This window comes from Bubalus bubalis, chromosome 11 (genome assembly GCF_019923935.1).
Source record: "Bubalus bubalis isolate 160015118507 breed Murrah chromosome 11, NDDB_SH_1, whole genome shotgun sequence".
NCBI lineage: Eukaryota > Metazoa > Chordata > Mammalia > Artiodactyla > Bovidae > Bubalus > Bubalus bubalis.
The window spans coordinates 17,772,706-17,790,450 of record NC_059167.1 but is presented as its reverse complement, the minus strand read 5'-3'; the positions used below and the strand labels follow the sequence as shown (position 1 = coordinate 17,790,450).

Below are 17,745 nucleotides of genomic sequence, written 5' to 3'. Positions count from 1 at the left end.
ATTAGCTATTGACCTTGAGTAAATCACTTACCTGCCTAATTTTTCCTTTTTCTCATCCATGCCATATAGGTGATAAATAGCTGCTTTGTCTTCCATATAGGTTGTTAAGTGGGTCAAGTAGGAGCATTGACTTTTCAAGGGTGCTGTATTAATGGATTCAACAGATGGGTTGTTTTTAGATTCTTCAATTAACTTTTTGTTTTCTCAGGTTTTCTGCCTAGAGTCATCAGGTACCTACTGAGAAACATTGATAATCATAGTTTCAACAGGTAGATGAATACCTAATAATAGATACTATGCTAAATGCTTTAAGTGCATAGTTTCCAAAGCCTGACAACTGGACTTGAGTAAGTTGGACCATGACCTCATCTTATAGTCCACAGATGTCAAGGATAGCCCAAGAGCTGTGACTCCGATTCTCCGACTCTGTAGCAGTTCTTACAAACATGCCTGCCGTGATGCATTTTTTGCTTTTCTCCAAGTATGATAGAAGTCCGAGCCATACACAGTATTTTTATGTATTGGACAGTTCAAATAAAGACATTGGACCTTTAAAGAAAATTTTATTATGTTTCACTTTGGAATTACTAACAGAATCCTATTGCATACGATTATTTATTTGAGAGTGGGGAGAGCTAGTGCTTTTGACTTGACCTTGTGTTTCATCTCTAGCCAAAGCACATGCAGGTCATTTCTTGATGGTTCAAACTCGAGAAGAGGAACATCAACACAATCTGAAGAGTGTTAATATTGAATTGAGGGGATATTGATTTTCTTTACAAATAGTTCTCCTAATTATATTTTAGTTTAATATTACAACTGGTTTACCTTTTTCTTTTTTGTATATTGGTGGGGGTGGGCGGGGGGGAGTTTCCCATTGTAATTTTAATAGTTATTAACATCTTGAATGGAGATGACATTTTCTGGAGAATATGTTTAATAGCTAAATATATACTAAATATATTTTTGCTATTCCTGTCAAGTAGAAACAAATAAATATATATGAAATTTTTTAATTTATTAATGTGTTTATATTTCAAAGATATTATTAATGAAAAATGATCTTTTAAAATTTTCTCATAAAAATATAAAAGTTACTTATGTTTTGGCCACTTTCTAATTTAGTTTATAAGTTGCCGCTTCTGTTTTTTTAATTAATTTAAAATTTTAGAGCAGTTTTAGATATGAAAATCATAAAAGAGAGTTCCCATTAACCCATACCTAGTTTCCCCTATTATGGTTATTGTGGTACATTTGTTACAAGTAATGAACTTTCCTTTTTCACTTTTCCCCATACTTTAATTCAGATTTCCCTAGTTTTCCCCTAATATTTTTCTGTTCCAGGGTCTCCTCTAGGATGTCATAATTACATCTCGTCATATTTCTTCGTTGGTTCCTTTTGGCTATGACAGTTTCTCAGATTTTTTGTTGTTGATGACCTTGGCAGTTTTAACGAATACTGGTCAGGTACATTTTAGAATGTCTGTCAGTCAGAATTTGATATTCTCATGATTATGGTTTGCCTTTCACTTCATAGAGCAGATTATGTGGGGAGGTTGCTCTTAATCATAGTGAATTGTGTGAAGAAAGCAGAGCAGGACTTGAAAATATTGGGTGTGGATAACCCATAGAAAGATAGCATTAACAGCCTTCTTCATTGGCATTGAAACACTGGCTACATTTTTTACATTTTTAAATTTTTTTAAATTATTTTTCAGAAGAAACAGTCCTATAATTCTAGCAGAAAACAAGAGTCTAGTTTATATGATCTGCTCTTGTCCCATAAACAGTGTCTTTTCTAATTGCACCTATTGGGGCAGTTAGCATGGGTTTTAATGCTACTGGTTAGAGCTTTATTTAATCTGTATTGGCCTTTTAATTAGTAATGGGCAATTTTGTATGAATTGCTAATTGATTAGAATTGTGGAAATTACACACAAAGCTGTTTTGTCACTGCAGCCTAGAACAGTACAAAATTAAAACAGGATCTGGTTTAGCTACTAATCTAAAAGAAATGCTCAAGATGTATTATTTTAGTGGTTTTGGTTTGTATTCCAGTCTGGTGTTGGTTTTAACTCTGAGAAGGATTGTCTTTTAGCTCACTGAGGTCCTCAGTTCTACTCCATTAAGGGCCACTTTTCTGCCAATCAACAAGCAGCGTCCCAGGGATTGATTTTTGTTATGGTGGATTGTAATGGCTGCCTTAGTGACAACATTTCCAACTCTTTTATGTAAACAGAAAGCAATCAAATAAGTACTAATCCAAGGATTACGTGGATCCAAATCCTGTGGCCAAGAGGAGTCTGTGCTTGTACGTCCCTGGCTCTTTGCCTTCTGGTGGCCAGCGGCCGTGGTCCTGAAGGCGCTGCTTGTGCTGCCGGTAAGACTGCAGTGTGCTAAGACCACAGCGCTCCTGCAGCTCCTGAATGGAATTCAAAAAGACACTTACATTTCCATAAATAAATTAGGAATTCAGTGGTTTCTTCGGGCTAATCAGGGCAGGCTGATAAACCTTGCTTGCTGTTTAATAAATGAATTGTGACTGATTACCTATTAATATGGACGCCTCAGGAATTCACCCAGGGGGAAGCAAAGCAGTGAAATAGAGAGGGGCATGGCCCCTTGGGAAATCAGGGCTTCATGTTTGCAGCTTAAATATCTCTGTGAAGTATCAATAAGGAGGTAATTGAATTTTGAACACAAACATGAGTGCCGGATGGATGAAAGGGGGAGGGGGATCTGAGCATCTCTTTTCTGCCCCTTCATTCTCCCCTCCCCTATTCCTTAGAGACCACTCTAGTGAAGATAGATGCTAAATCCATTAAATAAAGATTAGACTCTGTCGTAGTAGAAAATGGCAGCTTAGCTAGATCCCTGGGCAAATTGGGGCCTTTTGCAATACAGAAAATTAAAATATACATTTTTAACAAGGGTGCCCTCTTCCTAGCAATCATGCCAGGCTAGCTTGCGGCGCTGGTGCCTCCTTCAGATTGGCTTTTGTTTGGGCAGATCACTTTCTCTTGTATTAATAATGCCAGTCTTTTCTGTATTCCTGGAGCAGAAGGGGCTGGGTTTATTTATTTATTTTTAAAGCTTCAGTTGAGGCTTTTCCTCTAGCATCCTGCTTGCTTGTAATCAGAGGAGTGGGAAGGAGATTAGTGTCCCATGAATTGACGGTAGATAAATGTTCCCTCCCCTTAACTGGTGGGTCCAGAAGAGCCCAATCGCTTGTATCTCAGGGATGATTGGAGACTGTACAGACAAGCAGGAAAAAAAAAAGGCTTACAGACTGAAATAAACATTGATGTTTTAGATGCGATTTTACTTGGCTTTATTTCCTCCTCTAGATAAGGTTATTGATTTGCTTTGTCCTCCTATTTTAGCCAGATAAAGTCATATCAATGTGGAAAAAGAAGAATTGGCATTATTTGGTTACAGATCATAATACTTACCCCATTTTGAGCAATAACAAAAAACAAATATTAAGCCTTAAATACTGCTGTTTCTTTATGTGAATACCCAGGATTGCCTTTTTGGACTAACCCTTATTTATGTGTCAGTCTGCAGTTCTGATAACCCTTTCCTAAGGCTTCAATCAGTCAACAACTGTTAATTGAGCATCTGTTAGGTGTGTGACCTTGTTAGTTGCCATGGTCAGTGGTGAAAAAGTATCCTCTACTATTGCAGATACTTCTTAAAAAACAAAGCCAGTTATGTCATACTTCTACTTATTCTTTGTTCTTTGGCTCCTTGGGTCTTATAAGATAAAATTCACATTCCTCGAGCCTTCACAGAAAGACTTTGCTAACATCAACCTGGTTTTTCCAGTTTTATCTGGAAAACTACATATCCTTTAAGGCCATTTCAAATCCTACCCTCTCCTTATAATGTCTCCCTGTTCCCTCAGGCAGAGTTAATTTTTGTTATCACTCAGTGTGAGTTCCATAACTCAGGATTGCCTATGGAAGAAAAAATGTGTAACTTCTTAGTCTCAGTAATTAAGGATTTTGTGTATCATTTGCCATGTGGTTTTGCAAATGTTCCCAATTCTTTGTTTCAACTTCAGGTATCTTAATGATCAAATTTTCAATGATTTGTTCTTATGACACTTCACCTTATAATTTAACTTAGTTAGCAGCAATTTGTAATGGTAAAGAGGAAGGAAAATGTCTCTTTGCTGTTCTTATCATTGTTGTTGTTGTTTAGTTGCTAAGTCATGTCTGACTCTTTTACAACCCCATGGACTGTATGTAGCCCACCAGGCTCTTCTGCCCAGGGGATTTCCTAGGCAAGAATACTGGAGTGGGTTGCCGTTTCCTTCTCCAGGGGATCTTCCCGACTCAGGGATCAAACTTGCATCGCCTGTATTGGCAGGCGGATTCTTTACCACTGAGCCACTAGGGAAGCCCATTCTTACCATTACTAAGCTTCAGCTTCAGTATTGGCATGACTGAAGCTGAAGCTCCAATACTTTGGCCACCTGATGCTGGGAAAGATTGAGGGCAGGAGGAGAAGGGAGCTACAGAGGATGAGATGGTTGGATGACATCACCATCTCAATGGACATGAGTTTGAGCAAGCTCCAGGAGATGGTGAAGGACAGGGAAGCCTGGCATGCTGCAGTCCATTGGGTCACAAAGAGTCGGACATGACTTAGCCGCTGAACTACACCACCATCTTATATATCTCTAGAGAACAGAAATCAAACTTATTTAACCTGATTGCCACAGTTTACAAATGGCCCTTAATGATTTTGAATGCTATTCCTCAAAGCCAAATACCTTCAGAATTTCTTAGTTCTTCACACATTGGAAGTTACATTGATATTGTACCCAGATGATAACAGTTTTCCTTCCATTTCTGCCGGGGACCAGCCCCGGCTGATCCAGGGTATTCGAAGGAGAGACGGCTAGGCGAGGGTCAGGGAACAACTGCTTAATTACACTTTAATTAAGGATACAAAGAGTTAATAGAATAAGGATAGCTCAGTGAGGAAATTCAGTGGAGAAAAGCGGCTGAAATAAGGATAGCTCAGTAGGAAAATTCAGTGGAGAAAAGAAGCTGAGTGGCTTGGTTTACGCGGAAAATCAATATAACCCGTGACACCAGGTTAGCTCTGACCACGGAGGCCGCAGGCGCCCTCTCGAATAGCGGAAGGTGCCCCACCTTAGACACCTTCTCGAGTGGGTCTTAGAAGCCCAGGCAAATAAATGGTCGCAGAGGATATCCACGCTCCAGATGGACACTCAGCTGGAAGTTAAAGGGAAGAATGACATGGGGAGACCAAGCGTTGGTGAGCAAGGCCCGCACTTTATTTTCCAAAGTAGTTTTTATACCTTAAGTTATGCATAGAGGATAATGGGGAAAGGGGTGGAGTCATGCAAGGACAGCAGTTCCTGGTTCTAATCTAAGCCAGGCTTTCAAACTTATCGTATGCAAAAGTTCAGGTGATTGACATCATCTTCTTGCCCGGAGGCCTGTTAACATTTTAAGAAACTTATTTTTCTCTAAAGGTGATTATTCCAAAGTCAGGCACCAGCCTTCCAAAAAGCATTGGACAAAGCTGCATTTTACATTTCTATACACCCATTATATCGATCAATACACTGCCAAGGACACAGTAGGTAAGGAGTATGGAGACTTAGCAGCAAACTTGCTCAACAAGTGAAAAAACCCTTCACCAATACAATTTCTAATTAATCTTTTAACTACTCAAAGGAATCTGTGTTTAGTCAGTTTAGAACATCTCCTGCCTCTCACAGTTGGGAGGCTCTGAACAATCACATGTGGCCGGAAAAACCCATTCAGGCAGGCTAGAGGATTTCCAAAGGAGTTTGTAGGTTGAAACACTGTCACATCCAAGAATTATTAACTGGAGCTGTAAGCTAACTCTTTTTTTCAGAGAGAGGTAGTGGGGGACAGCCCCCTGTAAAGTCAGAGGTGTGGGTGAAAGCACAAAGCAGAAAGTAGGCAGACTCTGGTTTTGGGGGTAGATGCTCAAGAATTTCCAGGGGGACTCCTGAGGCTCGATCCCGCCTTTGCGTATGCCGAGCCTCCTTCCTCATGACCTTTGTCATGGGCGGAGTTCCTCACGCTGGCTCCCAGCAGTGATAGAATTCCAGTTGAGCTATTCCAGATCCTGAAAGATGATGCTGTGGAAAGTGCTGCACTCAATATGCAATATGCACTCAATATGCAATATGCCGGCTCCCGGCACATTTCTCTCTCACCTTTGCTTCCTGCCAGTTTGCTTGGCCCCAGAGTTCCTTCCAACCTTACTGACAACGCAGGCTTGTTGGGCCATGGAAATGAGCATTTAAAGGCTCTTCATTCCTGGTGGTTAGATCTCAACTATTTTAGGTTTTAAGACTTATTTAATATTAACAGATTAATGCAAATTAAGTGTGCTTTCTCTTTGTACTAATACTTTTCAGTGTAGATTATATATTTTCATTTAATTATAAGAAATATTTCTTTTTTCTTTTTTTTTTGGTCATGCTGCATGGCTTGCAGGATCTTAGTTCCCTGACCAGGGATTGATCCCGTGCCCTTAACAGTGAAAGCATGAAGTCCTAACCACTGGACTTCTAGGGAAGTCCCTGTAAGAATGATTTAATGCTAGGAATTCTGAGGTAAAACAGTCTCACCCAAATTATGCCTAAAATTTTCAAGTAAAATAAAGAATATTATTGACTTTATGCCTTTAAGAGAAGACTGTCTTGGTAACTCCCTTTCCTAAAGCTTTCTGGTGATCTTAGCATAATCTTAATTTAATAAATTATTTCTTTCCTCTTCTATGTATACAATCAGCCCTCCATATCCCCGGGTTCCATATATGCAGATTCTACCAACCACAGATTGAAAATATTTTAAAAAAAAATTTTTCTAGAAAGTTCCAAAAAGTAAAACTTGAATTTGCTGCAACTGTTTATATAGTATTTATATTGTATTCACAACTATTTACATAGCATTCATACTGTATTAGATATTTATATCTAGAGATGACTTAAAGTATACAGGAGAATGTGCATAGGTTTTATGCAGATACTAAACCATTTTATATAAAAAGCTTGAGTATCCATGGATTTTGGTGCCCTAAGGGGGTCCTGGAACCAATTCCTCAATGATACCCCTTGATGACCATACATAGCACAGTACCCTTAGAATTACCTGCAGTATAATGTTGCTACTTAGGCAGTTACTGATTTAAGCTTCTGTATGTGTGTAGGTAATGCTCAAGTGTCTCTGTTGTTCAGGAAAATACTTTAGCTGTGGATTTTAACCTAAGCGTCCATGAATCGCCTGAAATTATAAACAAAATTGGATATGTGTACATATACATGTATATTTTTCTGCAGAAAGTATCCATGACTTTCACTAGATTTTTTTAAAGGTCTCCATTATGGGTTGAATTGTGTTCTGCTAAAAAAAGGTGCATCAGAGTCCCAAAACCTCTAGTATCTCAGTTCAGTTCAGTTCAGTTTAGTTATTCAGTCATGTCCAACTCTTTGTGACCCCAGGGAATGCAGCACGCCTGGCTTCCCTGTCCCTTACCAACTCCCAGAGTCTGCTCAAACTCATATCCATTGAGTCAGTGATGCCATCCAACCATCTCATCCTCTGTTCAGTATCTCCAAGTATGAACTTACTTGAACATAGGATCTTTACAGAGGTAATCAAGTTAAAATGAGGTCCCTAGGGTGGGTCCTAATCCAGTTTGACTGGTGTCCTTATAAAGGGGGGAAATTTAAACAGAGACAGACATGTAGAGAGAGATGATGTGAATAAACACAGGGAGGTGACAGCCGTCTAAAAGCTAAGGAGAAAGGCCTGGAGCAGACCCTTTCCTCACAGCCCTCTGAAGGAAGCTACCCTGCTGCCCCGTTGATCATGGATGTCCAGCCTTCAGAACTGTGGGACAGTAGTTAAGCCACGCAGTGTGTGGTAGTTGGTTACCACAGCCCCAGCAAACCAATATACTGTGAGTCAGGTTGCTTTTGTCTGCAAATTACAGAAAGCCCAATTACCTTGGTTTAAAGGATAAAGGTGTTCTGTTTAACAAGAAGTCCAGAGATGCGTCATTTTTATGGTTGGTTAGTTCACTGACTCACCATTAGCATGAGACCACTGTTAGTTCCATCTTTCTGCTGTGCCATCTTTGATGTGTTGGATTCCTTCTTAGTTTGGCTTCCATCATATTTACTAGACTGCTACTACAGTTTTTGACATCATATACCAACAATAGGGGCTTCCTAGGTGGTACTAGTGGTAAAGAACCTGTCTGCCAGTACAGGAGACATAGGAGACACTTGAATCCCTGGGTCTGCAAGATCGCCTAGAGGAGGGCATGGCAACCCACTCCAGTATTCTTGTCTAGAAAATCCCATGGACAGAGGAGATACTGTCCATGGGTCATGAAGAGCTGAAGATGACTGAAGCGACTTAGCATCCACATGCGCACCAACAATAGTATCCTAAGGTAGAAAAGGGAATTATGTCCCTCTGGCCCCCAGTCTTCTTATCAGTGAGAAAAACCCGAGAAGCTCTGAAGGATATTTCCCCTCACATGCTGCTGAATGGCATTAGTCACATTCCTGTGCCTAAATGAACTTCTGTCAGGAGAAATGAGGCTAGCACGATTGGTTTGGATGGACCAGTAATGGTTCACCCTTGGGGACTGGGAAGGAACCCAGTCTCCCCTAAGCACATGATCACCCTGTACCTGAATAAAACCAGGGTTTTAATAACAAAAATGGGGGGAATGGTTATGAGTAGACACAGCTACGTCTGCCAGTCTGTGACCCCCAAAAAGTTAAAAACCAATGGCTGGTTTTAAGACAGCTTCCTAAACTGAGGTACATAATCAGAGTTAAACTCAGTTCAAGTATCAGAGTACTGACCCATGTTTAAGAATTTCTAAGTTAATAGTAACTGAAAGGGCTGTGTTTTTTTTTTTTTCTCCTTAATCATTCGGTATGATTATTTTGTACCTACTAGGCAGGGTTATAGAGAAGAACATTCTGGTCCTGAGATAACAGTTTATTAGAGAGCACTAGGGAAAGTTACTTATTTCAGACAGGATCAGAGAAAGTAATCCTAAGTAGTCTTTAAGGAAGGGCAGGGAGTAAGTAGGTGGGGGTGAGGGTGGTGATTGCTGCTGGGAATGGGTAAGGAGTAGTCTGGGCCTAAGCAGCAGGAAATGCAAAGGCCTGAGGTATGCCACATTTGGTGAACAGCTGAGTAAAACAGGAGATGAAGACAGAGACCACTGGGCCACCAGGGAAGTCGCTCTGTGTATTTGTAAATGTACAAATCCACATATAAAGGAAGTTCTGGTATTCTTAACTGCTGGATGATAATAGCTATGCGAAGGACTGTTTATAGATCCAAACACTCTTCTCTCTCTGAGTTTATAACCTCTACAGATGGAAAGGAATTAAGTCCCCCAAGGTGGCTGCTGTTGTTAGCCCAGATAAAAATCTTTGTTTCTTCACTGTTAACTTCATATAGCCCATATGCATATGGAGGTCTTGAGATCACTAGGTGAAATTTATTTTTTATATTAATTATTCATAGTAAAGAGAAAGAGCTTACCTTTTGTACATCTTTCTCACTTTTCTAAATCTTTTATACTTTAGACCATACTGGTTTTTACAAATCCCTCTAGTCTACTAAGTATTAATTAACTTACTCTTTACTTGCCCAAGCACTAATGGAAATACTGGATTATAACCAATCTAATACTCTCCAGACATTCTACCAGACACTTTCCTCAATGTGATTTAAAGCAGTTTATAATCACTCCTTGCGGTCTTGAGGCCAGTTTTCAATTCATGAGACTCATATATCCTGGCTAGTTTTAATTAATTTTGCAAGGAAGATGCCAGGAGAAGCAGTATTAAATGCTTTCTTATAATCAGGTTCTTTCATCTATTGGGTTCTTGTCAGCCACTAATCTTGTAATTTTATCACAGCAAAATCCAAAAGTTTTTCTGCAATAGTTTGTTCTTTACTCTTGGTCTTCAGCGCTTGGTACTCATGGTTTGGGGAACCTTATATTTATGGTTGTCTTGCTCAGAATTGATGTTGGGGAATGTCTCTAGATTTGTAACAGTAATTCCTAGAATTCATTTTTTAACATTAGGATTTGAGAATCGCCTTTATTTGGCATCATACGCATTCTGTTTATTTGGTCTTTTGGGGTAATTGTATCAGTCAGAATCTAGTCAGGAGTAATTTGACTAGAGTAATAGTTGAAAGGTAGTTCACTTAAAGGGGTAAAAGAAGACTGTAAGGTGAGCAAGAAAGCTCCTACTCTACCTCCATCGCCCTCTCACCCCAGGTGCAAGGATAGTGAACATAGAAGAACTTAGAGAGATGTCCTCAAGGCAGAGATTCAGCCCTCTGAGGAAAGGACCTTCTGCCTACTGCCAGAGGGTACCCTCCTGGTGAATACAGAAGCAGCTGCCCAGGAGGTGGTGAAGAATCTTAGCTTGGGGGCACTGAACTGAGGGCAGCCATTGGCAAGATGAATATTTCTGGGACACCCCCCGCCTCCATGCCAACCTGCTTGTCCTGCACAGAAAAACCACACATTACAAGAAGGAAGCAGCTTCCCCGGTGGCGCTAGTGGTAAAGAATCAGCCTGCCAGTGCACAAACTGCATGAGGCACGAGTTCGATCCCTGGGTTGGGAAGATCCCTTGGAATAGGAGGCGGCAATCTGCTCTAGTATTCTTGCCTGGAAAATTCCACAGACAGAGAAGCCCAGCAGACTACAGTCAATGGGGCTGCAAAGAGTCGCACACGACTGAGTGACTGAGCATAATAAGGAAGAAAAGTTCCCTTCTTGCAGTCTCTCACCTCTGTTGGCAAGCTGAATGTCAAACCACCGGACAGGAAGCATGTAGCCTGCTACAGAGTCCAGCACCGGTATTACAAAGCAGGGCAAAGAAGGGGAGTTAGGAGCCTAGAGGCAGTAAATGAATAACTGGCATGGAAAGTGAAAGCTTTGTGGAAAGTTAAATCTTACAAAGTAAATGATTTCATTTTGCCTCATGAATAGTTTTTGTGTTGCTCAGTTCAGTCACTCAGTCATGTCCAGCTCTTTGCGACCTCATGAATCGCACTGACTCTTTGTGACCCCATGAATCGCAGCACGCCAGGCCTCCCTGTCCATCACCAACTTCCAGAGTTCACTCAAACTTATGTCCGTCGAGTCGGTGATGCCATCCAGCCATCTCATCCTCTGTCGTCCCCTTCTCCTCCTGCCCCCAATCTCTCCCAGCATCAGAGTCTTTTCCAATGAGTCAACTCTTTGCATGAGGTGGCCAAAGTATTGGAGTTTCAGCTTTAGCATCAGTCCTTCCAGTGAACACCCAGGACTGATTTCCTTTATCCTGTTTGGATCTCCTTGCAGTCCAAGGGACTCTCAAGAGTCTTTTCCAACACCACAGTTCACAGATATTAATTTCTCTCCAAGTAGAGTACACCTGCAATTTTTATAGTTGGCCGGGTAGCGCTTACCACCTAAACAGTGCCATGTGAGCCAATGATTGACCTAGCTATAAATGTCCTGTTGGCTACCTTTTACAAAGGGGTTTAATAAATATTTATCAATAGGTTTTAACAAACTTTCCCCCCCAAAAGAATCTGATAGTAATTGGAAGACAAATCATGAATGTGAATAGAAGATGACTTTTATCCTTTTAACCACTTTGAATTTTCCTAATTTCTTTTATGACTGTCTTCTCATCATTTCATTTTTCTTGAGTTGTTATAATTCTCTCCCAGTTGTTTTTAGCCACATTGACCCTTCCTGTTCTTGACTTCTTTTAGCAACCAGTTATTATTGATGCTTGTTGTCCCAGCTGAATTGTAAGAGCCTTGGTGTCTGGGACCATACTTTATGTTGCTTTTGTATATTATCAGAGAAGGCAATGGCACCCCACTCCAGTACTCTTGCCTGGAAAACCCCATGGACGGAGGAGCCTGGTGGGCTGCAGTCCATGGGGTCGCTGAGGGTCAGAGACGACTGAGCAACTTCACTTTCACTTTTCAGTTTCACGCATTGGAGAAGGAAATGGCAACCCACTCCAGTGATCTTGCCTAGAGAATCCCAGGGACGGCGGAGCCTAGTGGGCTGCCATCTATGGGGTCGCACAGAGTCGGACACAACTGAAGCGACTTAGCAGCAGCAGCAGTAGTGTCCAAAAGCCTGTTGAATAGATGGAATCTTATTTACAAATGAGAAACAGAAACATAGCCGTCAAATGGATACTTCCCCATTTTGTCTTCATTGCTACTTTTTCAGAAGCTATCCTTGTTCTTTAGAAGGACTATAACTAACACTAGGAATGTAAAGACAGAACCAAGGTAGGAGTGGGGAGCTTGACAAAACAGTTGAAATCATGGAGAAAACTGGAAGTGTCTATAGTGGAAAATAAATTTAGAAAGAATGCTTCTAGGGTAATGATGGTTTTAATGCACACATTTGTTGTCCTTCCCTTCCCAAACCCTCCAAAAAAAAGATGTAATCCCACAAAGAGAATAGAGGTCAACAACAGCAAAATTTTGGGAGCTGGTAGGCATGTGAACCTAGGAAACCTAAAAAAACAATTCTGAAGTGAGAAAAGCCAGAAATGAAGCCAGTCTACACTTCACAATATTCCAAGGGGCTAAAGATTGGTACCAGGTGGAGAGAGGGATAGTTTAAATAGGGCGATTAATTAAAGTCTGTTTAAGAAGGAGTCCGATGCCTACGTCACCTGCTTTATTATACCCCACGCAGATAAAAGCTTTATTTTTTAGAGATGATAAAACAAAGTGGTTCCTCAACTAGAACCAACCAAAGATGGAGGTTCTATAGTGAACTATGCCCAATGTAGGCTGAGGTTCCCCCCTCCCTCCACAGCCAGGCTTTCACCCTTCAGTCTGAAGGTTGGAAGAGACTGCTGGGAAATCTGACCAGCCCAAGACGAATAAAAGCACTGATATTGAAAGTTCTACAACTAAAAGGCCTGGTCACACTGCAGTGAAGCTCAGTTGACATGCCCAACTCCTACACTCAGACTTTTCAAGCAGCTTTTTAGTTTTTTGTTCTTACATGTGAAAAAACAATGAAAGATTATTAACATTGGAGAAATGCCCCTAATATTTTAAAAAAAGACCTAAGACAGCAAATGGAAAAAATCAACTAAGAGAAAATAGCATATGCTAATCTGTCTAATTAATATTCTCAGACAGATAAGGTATTGCAAAGGTAGTAAGAACAGATGCTATTAAAAAGGACCATACAGAGAACAGGAAAGAGCTCGTGGAAATTTAAAATTTTGATAGAAATGAAAAACTCAAAAATTTTCAAGAGTTAAAGTTAAGGAGATCTTCAAAAAATAGAGCAGGAATACATGAATGAAAGAGAAAAGATAACCAATCTATCAGAGCCCAAAATCTGAATAATAAAAATTCTAGAAAGAGAGAAAAAGACAAAGGAAATCACTAATGAAATACTTCAAAAATAATTTTCCCCAAATTGAAGGACAATACATTTCTGGTCTGAAAGGTTGTGACAGGTACCACCAAAATAGATGAAAATAATCCAGGGCACATCATTTCATGATTTCAGAACTCTGAGGGAAAAGAGAAGATCCTGAAAGCTTCTAGAGAAGACAAAAAGCAGGTTGCATACAAAGGGTAGAAGTCAGTGTCTTTAACATTAGAGACCATTGGAGCAATATCTTCAAAATTCTGAGGGAAAATTATTTTCAACTTTGAATACCAAATCAAATGAAAAGATGAAATAAAGACATTTTTCCACAAGGCAGATCTCAAAAAATCGACCTCCCCATAATTCTTGTGCACTATTGGAAGTCATGCACCAGCCAAACAAGGGAATAGGCCAAGAAAGAAAGTGACACAGGACACAGAAAACAGATGAGAGAGGAGGAATCGAGGGTGGTTGCTGTGCACCAGGCCTAAAGGACAGACCATCTTGGAGACTTCTTCAGGAAGAGGAAATTGATAAATTACGTGGTACGTCTCAATATCTTAAGATTGCAACAACAGGCAGTGAGTCTGTGGTTGAACTTGAGATAAATATATAGAAAACGAAGCAGCCTAAAAAACTCAGGGAAAACAAAAAATATGCAAGAAAGGAAAGGTAATCATAGTTGATTTTATGGCTTAGCTTTACGTAGCTTTCATATAATCATAATAATGTAGAAAGTGAATGTTGATCTAGATGAAGTACAATATATAACTCTCAGAAGGTAGGAGATAGATGCTTATATTGTGAGGAGTTAAGGTGGAAGGATGGGAAAAGGAAGTCAATCATCACTTTCTATATTGGGAGAATTCTATAGATAGTGCCCCAAATTGAAAAATCAAGAAATAGTAATACAAGCATATTATTTAGTCATGTAAAGAAAGACAAGGGTAATATAATCGGCTAAATAGCGTAAAAATGGTTCCCACTGAGGACTACAGTTTTTCATAACAAACCTTATAGAACTTTATTTAATGTTTTGAGATATGTACATGTATAACTTCAGGGTTTTTTTTTAATAGCTTAATCATTAAAAATGGATGAAATATGTAGTAGAAAGGACAGAGACTATGTTGTAACATTTAGAGAGAGAAAGCTAAGTAATGTTTAATAGGAAAGTAAGTGGAAACCAAAACAGGAAATGTATATAAATAGGCCAAATATAAATAGGCCAAATATAAAGGATCTATACTTCCGTTTGCTGATGAAAAGGAAGCTAATTACTTTAAATAAAAATATGATTGCTTACATATTTACAGTTTTTGTGTTATAAAATCGCATGCCCAAACTTACTATAATCCAAAATAAGTAATTCACAGTTTTAGGGTACGAAGCAATTGTATTTCTACCCCATCATAAGAAATAGAGCCCAAAACTCACACCCTTAGCAATATATTGGTGATACAATTTAATTAGGAGTTTCACTCCTTTCCATCTTTCTCCCCTTGATATAAGTGGTACTTTTTTGAGTGTTTAGTTGGATTACAGTCCAGTTGGGAAAAAAAAATAAATTTTATGCTAATTTCCATTATTAGGGTCTTCATTTTAAATATTGACCTCTGGTAACTGGTAGGTTTTGGTGGGTGGAATTTTACTTTTTAACATGTCATTGAACTGTACATTTAACACTAGGTCTGGGTGATCTCTCTGGAGAGAATGGAATTGATGGATCCTTTTCCTGTCAGTCCCTGATGACCTGTCAGGAGAGCAGGTGTTGCTCGGATGGCTCATGTATTCAGGAGTCATAGTGCAAATCTGATCAAGGCGTATATTTCCAAAACCACTCAGGCTAGTGTCTCTCATGGGGAAGAAGCCAACATTGGCTTCCTATGCTTTAAAAAAAAAAAAAAATGAAAAAGAAAGAAAGAAAAACTAATTATCAACCTACAGCAAATGTCATTCAACTCAAATCCCTGAAGGATAAAGGCGTAGGTGACAAATGTTCCTGGAGAGAGAGTTGAGCTGTCACTTGTCTTCTTAATGGATCATCCATGTTTGGCTATAGAATCACATGCTGTTTCTCCTTATTGTGTGTTTCATCTGAAGAATTACTGAATATCTGCAAGTACAAAAGAATTGCACAATTTCTATAAACCTCTTGGGTTTGAACAGAACCTTAGTGTCAAGAAAGATAAGGGGTTAGTTTTATTGCTCTTAAAGTATTCAAGGAACAGCTGTCATAGTCTTTCCAAAAACAACAACAAATAATACACCTATTTTTCCTTACTTTTGATTAGGTTCATTAAATCCCATTTAGTCTGCACTGACTAAACAAGGGCATTTATCCACATCCTGTTCCAGAGGACAGATTTAGGAACAATGGGGAGAAGTTAGAGGTTTTTTAGCTTTGTTTTTGCCACAGTATTAAAGGATGTACTTTCCAAATGTCCAGAAATTAAATGGACTCTTAAGAAGTAGCAAGTTTCCCATCATGGGGAACTCTCAGGCAGAGCTCTGCAACCAGCTCTAGAATATTACTAGATATTGTTTAGAATTAGTTCATCTCTATTCTGTTCAACAGTTAAGAATTAAGGATTCTGTTCACAGTTATCAATTGAGCTTATCCTATGCTCTATGCTTTGGACACTGTTAGATTCCAAGTGAGTGAAGTGAAATTGCTCAGTCGCGTCTGACTTTGCAACCCCATGGACTGTAGCCTACCAGGCTCCTCCTTCCATGGGATTCTCCAGGCAAGAATACTGGAGTGGGTTGCCATTTCCTTCTCCAGGGCATCTTCCCGACCCAGGGATTGAACCCGGGTCTCCCACATTCCAGGCAGACGCTTTAACCTTTGAGCCATTCTAGGGCCTCAGAAATAAAGTAGACATCTGTGAATAAGTCATCTCCCAGGGAATGACATGCATGTAATTAAATAATTGTAGTTCAGTGTAAAAGAAGTTTGTGGTTCATGGCTGACATGAAGAAGGGAATAAACAACTCTGCCTGTGTGTGGTTTCATAGAAGAGAGACACTTGAATCTGAGTCTTGAAGAGTGCTTAAAAATTTGCCAGATGGATATAAAGCAATATAGGAATACAGAAGAAATTGTGGGCCGGTCTAAGTAATTTGAATAATGTACTTAGGCACAGAGGTATGAATTCAAATGGTACACTTAAGGAAATGCCAGTGTCCCTGTGTACCTGGAGTGCTAGGAGACTAGCAGGAGATGACATTGTTCATGACCAAGCTCCATGAATGACAGTACCTTTTCTGAATTAGTCATCATTGTATCCATATTACCTAGCATATAATGTTAATAAATGCTTAGTAAAAATCTGATGAACAAAGAAATAAAGAGGTAGACAGGGACCTTGTAAACATGAAAGAGGACTTAAAGACTATTCTGAAGATTGTTGGAAGTAACTGAAGATTTCTTTTTAAACCAGGAATAATATGGTTAGATTTGGCTATAGAAGTTACTTTAGCTGTCATGTGGAGAGTGATTTTGTAAGAGAGTAAAGTTGAGATTGGGAGATCAGTTAGGTTATCAGTAATAACGCAGGGATGAAATGGAGAAGACCTAAAGCAGTGGTGAGGCAATAAATGTGACTGAAATGAGACTTTTGGGCTAGAGACTGAGCAAGATTTGGTGACAAGTTGAAGATGGGAGTGAATGGATCCAGCATGATCTTCCCAGGTTTCTAATGTGGGTGACTTTGTAGATTTGCTCCCATTGCCTAGAACTGGGGTACAGAAGATAAAGGAAGTTTGAAGGGGAAAGATAAATAAAACCAGTCTTTAACTTCCTGTTGTGGCAGTTTTGAGATACTACTCTGATTTCCTTTTTTTAAAAAAATTTTTTTAATGTAGCTTCCAGGTCACCAACATTTTTCTTATAACAATGAAAATTGAATACAGCACTCTATTTGTGGACTGATCCCTGAGCAGTGTTGTTTCCTTTGATCTGGAATCTGCATCTAATAATAGAAACTAAGATTTTTATTTCTTGGTTAGCATTTGCATCTCCTGGATTATCTCAAAATGAACACGAAAATGAACCAAAAACTTCAGGTTTTTCAGTTATCAAATCATGTGCCCCTCCTGTCCTGTATGGTTTCTTTAAAATTAAATATCTGATTTTAGATTTGTCCAACAGCCTTTTCTAGCCTCATTAATTTTTGTACACTTCTCTGACTTCTGGGAACCTGTACTTCTAGGCTGTATGCTTTCCTTTGAATCTTCACTTGTGAGTATTTCTGAAGAT

General features: G+C 39.5%; 1 protein-coding gene across 5 annotated transcripts in view; it reads left to right on the top strand.

The window, feature by feature from the left end:
* LIN52 (lin-52 DREAM MuvB core complex component) overlaps positions 1-17,745 on the top strand; it is a 114,928-nt gene that overhangs the window by 64,497 nt on the left and 32,686 nt on the right. For 2 of the 5 annotated variants that reach the window (XM_044924746.2, XM_044924747.2), the window contains one exon: positions 209-561. The exons of the other annotated variants lie outside the window; for them this stretch is intronic. In XM_044924746.2, the coding sequence (XP_044780681.1) occupies positions 209-273 (65 nt within the window). In that variant the 3' untranslated portion in view covers positions 274-561. Of the gene's footprint in view, positions 1-208; positions 562-17,745 lie in introns of those variants that run through there. 5 annotated transcript variants of the gene reach the window in all.